The sequence below is a fragment of the Stigmatopora nigra genome, chromosome 1 (assembly GCF_051989575.1).
Source record: "Stigmatopora nigra isolate UIUO_SnigA chromosome 1, RoL_Snig_1.1, whole genome shotgun sequence".
Classification (NCBI taxonomy): domain Eukaryota; kingdom Metazoa; phylum Chordata; class Actinopteri; order Syngnathiformes; family Syngnathidae; genus Stigmatopora; species Stigmatopora nigra.
In genome coordinates, this window is record NC_135508.1 from 5973352 (window position 1) to 5989923 (window position 16572).

The following is a 16572-nucleotide window of genomic DNA, read 5'->3' on the forward strand; positions in this document are numbered from 1 at the left end:
TCCCATAGATAGGCCATTTCAACATCAAATGTGCATGCACATCACAGGGCAAGGGTACACTATCCATCAAATTCAGAGTGCTGTCATAGGCAGCTCTCCTAGCTCTGGTTTCTCTTGGAACATATTTGCAGCTGTATGGCAATATACAAGATTAAAGCATCTTGTCTATAATTCCACGGACTGCTGATATCTCTATTTGAGACTCCACATGGTCACATTTCACATTGTGTTCCAGCTTTTTGGAATTCTTCATTTGTTAATCTTACCATCTCTAGAGAGAAGATTGTAATCTTTTTTTGCCTTTACTGTGTTGTAGGTGAAGTGGTTCTTTCACCTGGCTTAAGTGTGGGCAGTGTGGGTTTGATTCCAGCTCAGTAGTGGTGTGATTGTGCGTGAGAGTGGTTGTCTGTTTCTATGTGTGGGTTATGATTGGTTGATGACCAGTCTAGCTTGTCATCTGCTTTTTTTTGCCTAGTCAGCTTAAATAGGCTCCAGCACCCCGTGACCCTGACAAGATTGAGTGGTGTTACAAATGAATTAATGGTTTAACGGTTCAGGCAATTAATCACAAAGAAGTTGTAGAATTTTAGTCAATGGAAATGTATTCTTTAAAAACTGTTTAATTATAATGAAGGGGAATGAATGCCTTTTTTTCCCCTACAGGAATTCAGAATTTCATTAAATTTTAGAGGTATTTCATATGTATTTGCTTATCTTAAACATTTGGTATATTATTAAGGAGGAAATTACTTTTACTAGTGATGACTGTAATTGAAAATGTTTTTTTGTGTGGTGTAGTACTGCCAACTACAGCTTGTAGCATGTTTATTTATTGCAGTTTTTATTTTTTTTTTTAAATCTATACGCAAGGGTGTTAGACACAAGTTGGTTCGCGGGTCGCATTAACGTCAACTCGATTTCATGTGGGCTGGACCATTTTGGATATAATATTTATTTTATAAATGGATTACTTGAACTGGATTAAAAGCCCTGAATATTCTGTTTTATAGATTTAATACAATGTTTATTTCAGCTTTTTTTTTACATTTAGATTTTGCAAAATGATTTTTGACCTAAAAACACAGAAAAAATGATTAAAAAATTAAAATTATTGACTTAAAAGTGGGAAAATCAGGAAATGTAATATACATCCATACTCTTCATTTTAATTTGATCCTAAAACAGAAAGTCAGCACTCATCATTTACTTTCCCGTGCCACGCAAAATGATGCAGCGGGCCAGATTCGGCCCCCGGGCCGCCACTTTGACACCTGTAATCTACAGTGTACATTTGCCCTTTTGATTGTGCATCTCCCAGTTCATGACATACCAGATTTTCCCTCAAATCACCTGGAATTAGGAAAATAAGCTAAATATTGTCTCTAAAACACACCGTGTTGTTTACAGGTTAGGTAACATTTAACCGATAAATGGGGAACCATGCTTCCAGAGTGCAGCAAATACATTTTACCTACAAAACTCAGGCACATGATGGACTTTCCTTACACACGCACACTTAAAAAACAAGGAAACAAACATAAAAACAGTTAGAAATGCACATAAAGTCAGATTTTAGTTTTTTGCCTTCAATCTGGATAGGCACAATAACCCTTATGAGAGTCTTGTCGGATGCATAACATGCGCTCTAAGTACTCTACATTTGTGCGCAGTTGCAGGAAAGAGCGAATGGTTGCCAAGGCAGCCAAAGCCATCTCCCCCCTTCCCTTCCCTTCCCTCCCCTCCTCATCCTGACATCATCCCCCTCCCTTTTTCTTTCCTCTTTCCCGTGTGTTATCGGCAGAGGTCGCACGGCAGAGGGAAGTCCGATCACTTCTGTGTATACTACTATACTGGAACCAGTACGAGAATATGAACAATGCGAGATCGTACAGACGAAGCTGAAGATTAATGCTGGAGTAAAAAAAAAAATTAAATCACAGCCAGTGAGAAAGATTAGAGGGAAAAATTGCTAACTTTGGAGGTTAGTTTTAGCTGTGGAATACCCGGATATACAGTAGTTGTGGCAGCACGTGTGCATCCATGACATTTGTGTTTGGAGTCAGGGACTATTTGTCACGCTGAGGACCACTCCGCATCGAAAAAGAGGGAAAAGTGCGACGAGAGCAACTTTAATATTCTTTTTTTGTTGGAAGGGGTGTTTCTTTGTCCACTTGTTCTGGCGTGGTTGTCTTTTTGTAGACAGAAAAGTTTGTCCGCGTCCAAGCTGGGAGCGAATTGATGCGTTCAAGCTCGCTTAACCTGAGATGGACGTGAGATTTTACCCTGCACCCCCAGCCAATGTGGGTTCATGCTCCTTACCCGCTGATCCAAGTTGTTTGAGCTCTCTGGACTATTATCACTCCAACAAGGTACACAAAAATCAATGTTATATGTATATAAATCTATATGTGCATGCATATACGCGTCTTGTCAACCTGCGACGTTTTTTTCCGCATCCCCCTTACGCGCGTTTTACTTATTTTATCCACAAAAACACTTTTAACTTTTATTATATATAGTTTTATTCATCTAAGTTTACCGTAAACTTTTCATTTTCTCGATTTTATCGTTGCGTTATGACGTTTTCAAGCCGGTTACGCGCAAAATCTGCCATTTAGTTGTGCGTGTCAAAATGTAAAGAATCCATAGTATGTATAGTAGTAGTATAGTATGCTTTATTATAGATTGCTGGATATATGCTGGTAATAATGTACTCGTAATTGCTCTGTAATGCGAAACTGCACTTTGTGACTGACACAAAGAGCGCATTTTGGCATTTCAGCGTACAGGTTTTATGATAAAATCGCATGAGAATGAGACTGTCAGGTTTGGGGTGTGTTTGTGTACTACCTAGTAAAAGTTCTTTTATAGTAATGGAACTAAACAGGGCTTTTAAAAAAATCATTAGACGCACTTCTTGTAAAAAATCCATTAGGCATTATTAAAAAAAAGTCTGTGTTATGAAAAATGATAACATTCATCTTGACTAACAGTGTTTTCCATCCAGTAGACATTAAAATGCATCCATATTAATGATTTAATCATCATGTGTACCTAATGATATGGCCGATGAGTTTCTAATGCCCACTTAAGTCATTTTTACCGCTCAGACAGTCTGACATGCATCTTTATACCTGAAGACAATTATTGCCTTTTTACAGCAAAGTAAATAATAAATGAAACTCATGTAAACTGTATGGTTTTGACAGTTTGGGCTTTAGAAAGTGGAAAAAATGGTAGATTACAATCATCTAATTATCGAGTGTTATTCGATCACTTCATTACACCTGTTTCTCAATAATTACTTTTCCATTCAGCCTTTTTCAAGCTTTTTTTTATCTTTAAAATGAATAGGATCACGCAAGTATGTCCAATTCATGTTCCCTGGTGACAAAGCCTCTAAATGCAGTTACCCCACTCAAGCAAAATAATTAAAAATGTATTCTATTCTTTTGTTTAGTCTTGTTAACGCGAAATAACTAAAGATTTTAACTTGTTAAAATACAGCATTCATTAAAATCCAAAATTCAGCGGATCAAAACATCGCCTTTCATGCTAATTTGACACTTTCTTAGCCACTATTTCAATACTACTGCACTTTTTTTTTGTTAATTTCCAATTATTTGGGATACTCTTGACAAGGAATTAAAGCAATTTGAGAAAAAGGCTTATAAAACGTTGAGATTTAGCATTAATTCTCTTGCTGTTCTGATTCACACACTTACGCAAGCGCAAAAAAATGCAAGAGCAAGCTTAATTGGACATATATTAGTTGCAATGTGCTTGCATTTCAGCTTAACAGTGTGTTTATTTGCAAACCCGCTCTTCACTGGGTGACTGGCGCTGGATACTGCGTGGATGCGACCGCAAGCCCACTTTGAGTAATTAGCAACTGTATGTGACAGCCAACACGTGTGCTGCTGCTGCCATGCTTTCAGAAGCCATCCCCATTGCTCATTTTGTGTGCCACAGCTGCTTTCATTCATTTGCTTGCATGCTGTTAGATTGCTGCTACAACTTGTTACATCGCTGATTAGTCAACATCTGCAACAAGGAGTACTAAATATCAAAATGTAAACAATTGCTTCAGGCTGGTGGTATAAATGAGATATTTGTTTGATAAGTTTGGTGTGTCAAGTCTGTGCAAACTCAAGTTTTGCACCATCTTATTCCGGAATAGACTAAATTGATATCAGTAAAATTCCTGGTATACAGTGTTCCCTCGGTTATCGCGGTTAATGGGGACCGGGACCACCCGTGGTAAGTGCATTTCCGCAAAGTAAGGATTTCCATTCAAAAATGCTTAATTAGAATTTAATTCCAAAATGTATTTATTTATTTAAATTTTTTTTAGATTATTTTTTTATGTATTTAGGTTTTTTTTTATTATTTTTTTTATCCCCTGTATACAGTACACTATATAGAAAACGGGTAGAGAGGGTGAAATTCATGTTATAACAAAAAAAAACTGTAAAATATGTTGTTTCAATGTAATATTTGTATATTTTTTTCCAAAAGTCTGAGTCCGCGGTGGCTGAACCGTGAAGTAGCGAGGGAACACTGTAGATGACAATAAATAACAGAGTGAAATATATCTGAATATCTACTGAAATGTAATATTTTTATTTTAAATCACATAAAAAATACCCGTTAATCAAACAATCCAGTCCGTCAACAACACAAATCTCACAGTAACACAATCTACGATGATCTTTAGTTTAAACCTTAAAACCAACTGTGGGGGATACATAAACTGCAGGATGAGATCATTTAAAACAAAAAAAAACGATCCATAAATAACCCAGTAGATTTCTACCTCACTACTTTTCAGTGCCCACTTCATTTTCACTATGCATTCACATTTTTTTTTTATCTCCGCAGTGCTCTCGCGGCGCCAGGGAGAATTTATATAGAATAATAGCTTCACTGCAGCTTTGAGCTGGGATAATATGAAACTATGTCATTTGTTAATGCTGTGTGCTGCCTCACGGGCTGCATACACACATGTATTTCTCATATGATTCACAGAACACAGTTTTTTACAAGAATCCCTGGCATTTTCTCCCCATCGTTCAATTGCAACTGTACAGGGGCCATTTATTTGTCCGCCTCCCTTTTATTTGCAGTAAGAAAAGGGAACAACTTGTGTGTTCCTTTATTTGAATACCTTAATCAAACAGTGGTAACAGCACCAGCTGCTCCAGTGAGCCATTGCCTATACAGTACAGTACAAGAGCACATTGCGCAGAGAGAGTAGGCCTAATGTTTATACACTCAAGCCCCGCCCAGCTCATATATCCTCCCAACAACTGATATTTGCCTCGATAGGATATGACTGAAGAGCTCATGCTTTGTTGCCTGGTGGTCTTCACTGCTTATGATAAACTAGGGAATAATGCGCTTCATTTGAAAGCCTTATCACGCTTCAGTTTTTTAGTTTTTTGTTTTATTTTTTTAATTAAACTACAGTGTCTTTTTGTATGCATGCATATGTGTGCATTTTTAAGTGTGGTGCAAAGGTTACTTTCATTTTTCCTATTCAGATACTTTCCATCCATGCTCCTAATGCATCATGTGAAAAGAAAGGTACATTATATACTGTACCGTATTTTCACGACTATAAGGCGCACTTAAAAGTCTTAAATTTTCTCCAAAATAGACAGTGCGCCTTATAATCCAGTGCGCCTTATATATGGAAAAAAAACAGAAAACCAAAAACCACGACTGTCGGATATTAAAAAAACACAAACGCCTGAACTGAAACAATACTGTTAAATATGCAGATGCCATCTTAGTTTACAAAATCTTTCATCATATAGCTCCTCCCCCACTGCAAGATTTTATACAAAAAAAATCCAAAACATCAACAATGGCTGGCTCTATAGGTGACTGTGTAGTGAGTGCTTCATACTTGGAAGTCAATAGCAATTACCATATTTTCACGACTATAAGGCACACTTAAAAGTCTTAAATTTTCTCCAAAATAGACAGTGCGCCTTATAATACAGTGCGCCGTATATATGGAAAAAATGTCATTCATTGTGGGTGCGCCTTATAATGCAGTGCGCCTTATAGTCGTGAAAATACGGTACTTTGTTCAAGTCACACTCATGTTTACGTATAGGATATAATCATATATAACCAATTTAAATCAGTAATGACTTCCACCAAGGACAAAGTGGAGCTGCTTTTTTTTCTTCTTCCATCTGTTTGCTCGTTTGCAGACTACTGCCCTATTCATGAGTGATGTTGAACAGCAAGTGTGGTGATTCTCATGGGGGAATGGTTCCATTATTGTGACTCATCTTCCTATTTCTCTACCCTTCATTAACTTATTGTCTGCCATTGACTGTGATAGACATCTAAAGCCATTTGAACAGTGAGGTGAAGGATCACTGCCAGCCATTTGCCAATTCAAATGGCTTGGATGCTTATCACTCCAAACAGTAATGAAACATCATCATTCACTCTGCCAGTCTTCCCTATTTAAAGCGATTTGACACATATTGCCAACACTGTTAGTGGCAGACAATGAGTTAAAATCCTTAGTAAAACTAAATAGTATAGTAGTGAATATTTGATATAAGGTTGATTGGATATATTTGTAGATACACAGATTGTGATTTAATATAAGAATGGTATTTTAGATGGTTTAACTATGATTTGGTTCAGTTGGAAAGGATACTATACAGGGAAACAAAGTGTTAAAATGTTGGTTGTTTTTGTTACTAATTAATAGGTTTTTGCTTAGCAACGACACCACCTGTTCTGGTAACATTAGGTTAGTATCAAAGACCCTAATTTAGTTTTAGCATCAGGAAATTATTTTGTACAGTGTTACCTCGCTTATCGCGGTTAATGGGGACCGGGACCACCCACGATAAGTGCATTTCCGCGGAGTAGGGATTCCCCTTCAAAAATGCTTAATTTGAATTTAATTCCATTTTTTACCCCCCTGTATACAGTACACCATATAGAATACGGGTAGAGAGAGTGAAATTCATGTTATAACAAAAAATAACTTTAAACTATGTTGTTTCAATGTAATATTTGTATTTTTTTTTCCAAAAAAATATGCGAAGCTCTGAATCCGCGATAGCTGAACCGCGAAGTAGCGAGGGAACACTGTAAATGTCATTGGGCAAAATACCCAACAAAAACAATGAAAACAAATCAACTAAGAAGCAAATAATTGCAATAGTCCACATATGTATGACTGTATACAATTACTGAAAACTTTTTATGGGTTATTCTTTTCCATGAAGACATTGAAAATAGTGGAGCTGATTTGACAAAGCTTTCTCACCACAAAGTCATAACCTTGTTGGCATGGGTGACAAATGAATTGATTGCATCTGTCACTCAGGGCGACTGTTGCATATTCATATTGCGTGTACACTGTTGTCGCTTTTAGCTAATGACAAATTCTGTGGTATGTGACAGAGAGGCGGGAGTTAGAATCAAAAGGATGAATGCGAGTCAAATGGATTGAAGTAATCATTGGTCCAATGTTGGGATGGACGATGCCTGTGAGGGTATTTTTGTGTGTGTGTGTGTCATGCTAACTCAGGGCCATTCAAGCATTTTGCTGACTCTGGAATCACAATCACAATTGCTTTCATAGCCTAGTGCAGAGGAAGGTTGTGCATACCACTGGAAATCCCTGTGACACACACTGAGTGGGGGCAAGGCACAAATAAACACTACATCATATTTTCCTCACTTTTACGCATAGAAGCTTGTATTGGGGACTCTGGGCAGATGAAATATTAATCGAAACCATTACATGAAAATGGAATCAGCTCTGACAGTCTGTGCATTCTTTACTGAATGTTTTTAAACCTAGCTCTTGCTAATCTTACCTTTATGTATTGGAAACCAGGAAGATTACAAATAATTTGTCAGAAAAAAATGTCATCATCATTATAACAAATTCATTATGGTCTCGAACCAGGACACTAACAGACTGGATCAAATATTATCGTCCTACACTAGGCGTGGGCAAACTATGGCCCGCGGGCCACATCCGGCCCGCTAGGTTTTTTAATCCGGCCCGCCGACGTTGTCCAAATAATGTTTGTACATTCCTTTGTACTTTACTTTGTACTTTATACTTTTTACTTTAATGATGAGTCATGAGTATGTTAATACTTTAGTCATTTTTTTCTGTTCATGTTTCATATGTACTGTTAACGGATGCACTTTTTTATACGTATCGTATCTTGTGCTGACCCGGCCCATCTGTAAAATTTTTAAAGTCACTATGGCCCCCGGGCTGAAAAGTTTGCCCACCCCTATCCTACAACTGAAAACGAAAGAACATGGTGTTGTTTAAATGTTTGTTTATAAATAGAGATTGTCATAGATATATATTGCAACTTTTGAAAAGAATGTTTTTTAATTCCAGTGCAGTGTGTATTATTAATAGTTTTATCCAATTCGATTGTATTTTTACTTTTGAAAGACATTTTCAGTGTTTCCTGCTGACAATACAGTTTTCCTAGCATTGCATTTTGAAATAAATGTAGAACTTTTACCTTTATTTTATAAATCAGGGGTATTTTCATTAACAAACATGGTTGACTAGTTTATTTAATAAAGAAGCTGTAATATAATTGGTGACTTGTGAATTCATACTGCACATAAACGTACATATGTCTTAGATGCACTTTATATGTTGGACATGTATGCATATATGCATGTATGGAGGAGGCAGGGATTTGGACAAACATTCTCAGTTGTCTCAGCTTCCTGAGGTATGTCCTGTGCAAACACCAGTGGGCCCTACTATAAGCTCCTTGCCAAGGTTGTAAGGCTCTTTTATTCTCTTGTTTTAATGGAATATCCCTTACAAATATAATCGGCCCCAGTGTTTGCACTACCAGTTGAAGAGATGGAACTCACGTTTTGTGCAAAGTAATACCTTTACTTTAGTGAATCTATGAAGACTTCCTGATCTGTCAGAATACTTCTTTATTGTGTCTGACATATTTAGAAAGTAGATATAATTGCCTGGTGCAAGGCTGAAAATGTAATGGAGGCTGCGAAAGCCCACAAAACAACTGAGGGAATCCGACTGTGTTTCCTTTTAGAGAGATAATGATGTGCTATGTGATTGTTTACAAGGGTTGGAGAAGTGTTTTTAAAAAGTCTGATACATCAGAATTATAATATTGTGGAGGCAGCTCTTTTCTCTGTTATTATATCTGGTTTTGAAGCATGGGAATTGGCTCAATCACAATTATGGAAAGAGAAAGGAGCTTGAATAAGGTTGTTAAAACAAAAAAGGTGTACAGAGAAGTGAGAAAAAGTCCTTTTTAGGTGATATTAATCTCTACACTTTCACATAGTTGGGAGTTATACAGATGAGATGTGTGATGACCTTGCAGGGAAACGACAATCCAAAGAATGAAAAGTAGTATTCTGGAAATAATGACATAAGGTTAATGTAGTTGTGCTTTCAAGGGCTGTTTTAGGTCTTTTCAAGCTTCAGCAGTCTAAGATTCCATTTCGAGGGTTGTTAACAGACAGGAAAGGGTAACTTGAACTGATCTTTTTATAGTTTTGTTAATAACACAGTAGACAGTGAAAAAAAAATCTTGCCTTAAGCAGCACTTACTGGCACAACCCACGAGAAGCAAGAAAGAACGTCTCTGAATATGTGTATATTGTGCTCGTGTGTGTGTGTGTCGCTACATTTCTCTGTGCATTGTATAGACTATTTACTGTGTGGTACAGCAACCCAATGTTAGAATGTAATTATCCTAGTGAAAATGACCTGCATTCAACGAATCAATCCAACCCTCACAAACTATTTTATGGCTATTAAACCTCTACTGTAGCTACAGCTGCGACACTATTACGTTAGTACTCACATCTCAGCTCCGTGAATAAAAATAAAATAACGTTTTTGGGAATTTTGTTGTCAGGAATGATTACTTTTCCGAAAGTCAAGCCAAAGAATGCATTACAGTGATCCCTCGCTATTTTGCGGTTCAGACACCGCGGATTCAGAGCTTTGCGTTTTTTGGGGGGGTAAAAATAAATACAAATACTACATTGAGACAACATATTTTACAGTTTTTTTTGTTATAACATGAATTTCACTCTCTCTACCCGTATTCTATATGGTTGTACTGTATACAGGGGGGTAAAAAAATAAAATAAAATTAAATCAAATTAAAATTAAGCATTTTTGAAGGGGCATCCCTACTTCGCGGAAATTCACTTATCGCGTGTGGTCCCGGTCCCCATTAACCGCGATAACCGAGGGATCACTGTATTTGATTGTTTTCATCTAAAAAAAACTCTAGTATGATTTGCTATTTAACCAAAACTACAGAAGAAGGAGGGAACATGTTTGCGTGCAAAGGCATTTTAGTGCCTTAAGCAGCAACAAATGTTTTTGTCACAGTGGTAAAAAGCAAGTGAAACTGATAGATGGTCATGTTTTATTAAGCCTAATAATACCCCCTAATCTGCAGTTTGGGTTATACAGTGCTTTTGTTGGTAATTAGAGATCATGTCATTTGCCCGGCCTGTTGAAAACATGCACTCCACCCTAATCCCACCCTCAATCCGCCTTTCTCTGCACCGCCCTTCTTCGTTCCTCTCATTCGTTCTGTCACTTAAATAAGCTCCTCCTTTTGCCTCCTGGTGAGCCGGCTTCCTGTCAACAAAGCATGTACGCCGACGTAAACAAACAATTCAGGTAGCTACTCATCAGAAAGTCTATATCCAAAGTCTATATGTGATGAATTGCCAATGCTAAGTCATTTTTTTCAACGGTAATGTCCTAAATCTGAGTTTTAATTGGGTAGTCTTGTTCTGGAACATTTCCCCATTAACTACCTTCGATCAATGCCTCAATTGAAATTCACATATCTTTTTGACTCAATGCATGAGGTGCAATTGCAGCATGAGGAGGCGAAGAGAAAAATAATAATCCAAGTTGTCCAATTAATGTGGGAAATTGTAAATCTTACAGGACTACTCCCTGCATATGCACACATACACACATTTTCAGAGCACATAGCTCCAAGGCATTTCATTTCCTCTCCTATTATGACACCACAATATAATAAGACATGGAGTCACATGTAACACCAGCAACATGGAACAATGAAATCACCTACTCTTTCTTTAAGAGCAACTCAAGAGGGTTTTTACATAAACTAGAATTGCTTTGCTTTCTCCACCAAAGTGTTTTGTATGTGACTGTATATTATTTGCTTATGTTTGAATATTTAACTCCATATCAATCTCTCCGTAGTTGTTTTTGCATATGCTAACTTCTGTTTAAATTCCTTCAAATCACATTTAAAGTTAACTTTCAGTGTTACTTCCATTGGGCGATGTAAATTGTGTGGGAAGCTGACAAAGTGTCATTGTCTTATACACTGCCAAAGAGGTTATGAACCTCAACTCACTGTTTGACCTTTAGTTCATTTGCCATCTTTTACAGTATATTAGCAGTACTCTTGTCAAGAATGATGGTTAAGATGAACATTATCGGCCAATCAGTAACCATTAACATAATTAACAATAGGCAGCCACTGTTATTTGCATAGTCAGTTGGTAGAAAAATAAAACCATCATTAGAGAATGGTAGATTTTGTTTTGGTTATGCAGGACTGTTTGATTAAAAAATGTACATTATGGTAACATATAGCATTTTTTTTTAATTTATATTTTAAGGTATGACCCATGATTAGGTAGCACTATTCCTTCAAGTATTAACCTTTTGCTCTACCACGGGACACTTTCAAGATGAGCCTGTAATTAAGTCATTTAGGAACCTTGAGAAGCACTCCGTAGTGCGCTGAGCTGAGACCAATCTGCCACTAATTGTCTCCAGTTTTAATTTCTAATGGAATTAGGGCCGGAGGGAGCACTACTTAATGAGGTACACTTACTGTGAATGTGTGCACTCTTTTATCTGTTTACTGTAACTGATTTAGCCCCAGTGGATAAGGGAAGCAAGCAAGAGCAACTAGATCAAGATGTTTCAAATTGATGTTTTAAATGTGTTTCTTCTGTTTATGCCACAATGCACTCCAACCTTTTTTTAACTGTAAATTTGCATACCAAGAATGACAAATGTACCATCAAATGCCTTATAAATGTTTGTATAGTGATAGTGGATTTGGGTTGAGATTGAGCCTCTCTTTTACAATTAGTGTGACAATAGGGATCCTATCCAAAGGCTTTTTGGCCTTCGTCTCAAAGTTAGTGCGCGGTAAGCGTGGTTCGAGGCTGCGACGGGCAAAGTTGTTTACATAGCCTTGGGAGTGTTTGTGTCTTGATTTAGAGTCCAGGCATTTCAACATCCAAATAAATCGCTTGAGACTTGTAAACAGACAAGTAAACCTCTAACAGAAGAGATGTGACAGCTGTGTTTGAATTCTCTTTGGCAGTGTTAGGTTTAACATTTAAAAACTAAATCCAGGCTGGACAACTGATAGGTGTTTATGCATCTTCATATAACAAAAAGCCTTTTTTTTTAAAGGAATTTTAGCCAAAACAAGTTTTCAACAAGGGTTGGTTAGAGCAGTGTATCCCAACCTTTTTTGAGCCGAGGCACACTTTTTGCATTGAAAAAAATCTCAAGGGACACCACCATCTGAAAATCTTTGTCGCCTATATTTATAATAGTTATTCTCATCGAAGTTTTATCAGCAGAAATCGCATCCAAAATTATTCCAAAATCTAATTTTTCACAATGACCTAATGTCACGGAAATTTGGCCTGTGGACCCTGAACAACTTCCGGTTTGAGTGATGCAAATAACCAAGTAAAGTTATTGATCGCATCATTTTATGATTTTTCTCTAAATATTACTTAAATCTCCTAATATTCCGCAAAAAAAATTGTTCTCACACAGACTTTACGTCGGCAAAAGTTGATGCCCTAGAAACCAGACAACTTCCGTTTCGACTTTGAGAAAGAGCAAAAAAATTACTGTTTGGCAACTTGAATCAAATAATAGTATAATCTACAATTTAACGTCCATCATATTTTGATTTGATTCTTGTAATAGTTCCTTTATAATCTCCTTATATTCATATAAATTTTTCTCTCTCAATATCACATTGTATGACTTCTTGCAATTTCCCACGGCACACCTGACCATTGCTCACAGCAAACCAGTGTGCCGCGGCACAGTGGTTGGGAAACACTGGGTTAGAGAAATATGAAATAACAAAAGTTTAACAATATAAAAAATATTTAAACAATGTGGTCTTGTAAGGAAAGTACTTACTAAGTACAATTCATGATTTATTGTGGTTCTGAAGGACAATCGCAAACCAAAAGCCTGACATGGACAAACTGTGATACATGGTTCGGACATTGATGAAAAAGAACATTTTGTGAACATGTCTTGCTGGATATATTGATTGTTGACACCTTCAACGTAGGTTGTGGTAAAAGGCTTCAGGGTAATGCCACAGGATGATCCCCCTTTGGGTGGTGCTGAGAAACGAATCATCACCATGCTTTAGGGCCCATCTTTTGCAGCAATCGACTTGATAGATCTTGCAGCTTCAATAGTACATAGGTTAAACAATTAATCCTTTTTCCACATCGAGCAATGATATAGGATCAGGTTGCAAGATATATTGCTTAGCACTATGAGCAATTCACCTTTACATTACTTTTGTCATCAAAAATAAGACTGTTATATAATTCTTATGTTATATTAGTAATGAGTTACTTAAAATTTGCATTTTAGGTTCCAATGGAGCAAATACATCAGTGATTTATGTAACTTTAAACTACTTCACATATGTTACGAATGGATGCTTCCAGAGCATTTGAACAGTACAGTGTTCCCTCGCTTATCGCGGTTAATGGGGACCGGGACCCCCGCAATAGCTGCATTTCCGAGAAGTAGGCGTGCCCCTTCAAAAATGCTTAAAGAAACGTCTAACACGTGCACAAAAGTACTACCAAGCAAAAACATCATAGTAGTCTGTATGGACGATATTCTACAGTTTTTTTGCACGTAAGAAACATCGTTATTGGGAGTTGTGAACATTGTTTTTTTGGGCGGTGAAGATGCGCCTGTAAACAGCCATGACGTCATCAAGGCCATTCCTGAACTCTCACCATGTTATTGACCATTTCTTTGATGCAATTACTAATTCTTATTAAATATTTTGTTTCCACCTCTTGTAAAATGATGTAATTATAATTTTAACTTAATATCTTTACATTTTTTATTATTTTTTTTCCTGAAAAAAATCCCCGAAGCTCTGAGTCTGAGATAGCTGAAGCGCAAAGTAGCGAGGGAACACTGTATTACGCAGGACTGTCATCCTTTCAATCTGTTATGTTAATGGGACATGCCTGCCTACATATACACAAACAGAAACAAAAGTGATTTTATAAGCACCAAAGGTATGAAACAAAAATTTCCAACGAATAATGAGTTTGGAATCTTTCAAACACTTTAGTGACTTCACTGTCATTTTTCTACCTTATCGCTTCAGAGTGCAGTTTGCTTTTGTAACTAGCTCAAGGCCCTTCCTCTTATTGTTGCAATATGTCAGAGCATTGTTTGAATGAGGTCACCCATTACCGATCTGGCCCGAGGCCAGCTTGACTTCAGCTGATTTAATTGAATCTCCAACATGAGTCAAACTCAAACAAGCAGAGACTGCCTTGCCATGACAGTCTCATTACTCCACATTAAGAACTCATTTCACAATGCATTGTGACTCTGGCCATGACAAATGGCGAAAGGAGATGAAATCAAATAAGTGAGTACATTTTGCAAGACTTCTCTGGAAATTTGCAAGATGAAATTCCTAGAGTACAACTATAATATATATATATATATATATATATATATATATATATATAGATGTGCTTTATTGAAAAACTCCAACCCTACCCCCCTTCGTTCTTATATAAATGAATATGAATGCCTTCTGGGTTTAAATGTTCTCATGTTTGCCATCTACAGTAATGGAATCACAGCCTATGCCATTTCCTCCCCTAAAATTGAATTTTTGCCAAAGCATTCTGAATTGAACCTGCCTTGTCACTCAAGCTTGAGACAGTGGTGAGTGAGGAAAGAATATGTGAATGGAACCTTTCAGTGCACATTTTTTTACTGTGAGCGTACCAAATAATGATGCCTTTATCACGTCTGCCACACGACAAACAAAGAAGCCTTTCTTGTCATAAACGACAAGATGTAATATCAGGCGGTATAATAGCATACATTATGCATGTAACATTCGAAGCATCTCTCACAACAATTCAGCAGTTGCATCAGTTCCAACCTCAGCAAAATGTCTCAATTAAGCATGCATTCTTTGAGAGCCACTGGCAGCTCGGCCAAAGCCCATGAGGAAAGAAAAAAATGTATGGTGGGTCTAGCGTGCCAGCACAAACCCCCCCACTACCACCACCACAACAATAGGAAAGGAAATGTTGAGACTATGAGGGCTGCACAGTAGAGATATGGCAGTGTTTGCTTAAGGCTAGGTATCGGGCACAAAAACAAATACGGTTGCCCTTAATGAGCCTGTTTGCCTGCCAAAGGTAAAGACAGCTGTTGTCTCTGACCACAAAGGAACAGGCCTCAGTACCCATAGTAACATCACCCTGTGTACTCAAGACAGAAATATTAAGTCTTCTGTATGTAAATAATAGTCAGTCAAATGTAAATTGTAGGTAAAATCAGTGTTGTTTTAAATGAATTGCAACTTGGAGATAAGTACTTTACCAACCACCTGGAAAACTAGAGTGTCATAATTTTAATGTGTCATGATTTTAAAATTAAAATCATACATCCAATGGCAAGGTTTTTAATTGTATTGACAGCACATATTATTCATGACTCATTAAAAAAAACGGCATAACTAAAACTGAATGGCAACTGAAGTCCAGACCTTGTATTGTATTTGTCCAGTCTATTTGTCCAATGGGCAGAACTGTGGTATGTGGTTACACCGTCTGCCTCACTTGAGATAAGAGGTCATTGGTTCAAATCTCTGCCCCTGCCTTCAGTTGTGGAGTTTGCATGTTTTTTCTCCATTAGCCTGAAGCTTGGCCAAAGTCAGCTTGGTTAGTTTTTAGTTTCCCTTCAGTCTTAATGAGGACAAAGGTTACGTATATTCTTTTGAATCAACATTTAAACTTAGTTTACTGGGATTTATCTGGAATATTTTATGCATATGGGATAACCATAAACAATATAAGTGACTGAATTGGTCCTCAAGTGCTACAGTGGTTGAAGGTATTCATTCCTACCAATGGAAAGGATACATTTTCACTACTCTGGTGTCTTGAAAGTGTCATCAGTTGATTGCAGTCAGGTTCCGGTTGTTTCTAGAACAAAAACTTTCTTTAAACTGTCCGTGCTGAATCATTTTACAATAAAAACCTGCACCCAAAGTTGTGGAATAGTTTGAATCCCCCTGATAAACAGTAAAACCTTATGTCCACTCAAAGACGGAAGTATGGAGGAATAGAAATTACTGGTTGCTAGGTAGAGTTCGCGGATTAAAATAATCGGCAATAAAAATACACAGCAAAGTATATGGTCTATCTGAGTTTAGT

General features: G+C 37.1%; 1 protein-coding gene across 3 annotated transcripts in view; it reads left to right on the top strand.

Annotated features, from left to right (window-relative positions):
• Positions 1 to 16572, top strand: part of LOC144205509 (TOX high mobility group box family member 2-like) — a 109936-nt gene that overhangs the window by 24537 nt on the left and 68827 nt on the right. Inside the window, exon 1 of one of the 3 annotated variants that reach the window (XM_077729927.1) lies at positions 1745 to 2369. The exons of 1 other annotated variant lie outside the window; for it this stretch is intronic. In XM_077729927.1, coding sequence (XP_077586053.1) covers positions 2265 to 2369 — 105 coding nt within the window. In that variant the 5' untranslated portion in view covers positions 1745 to 2264. Of the gene's footprint in view, positions 1 to 1744; positions 2370 to 16572 lie in introns of those variants that run through there. One more of the 3 variants, XM_077729918.1, reaches the window with a different exon arrangement.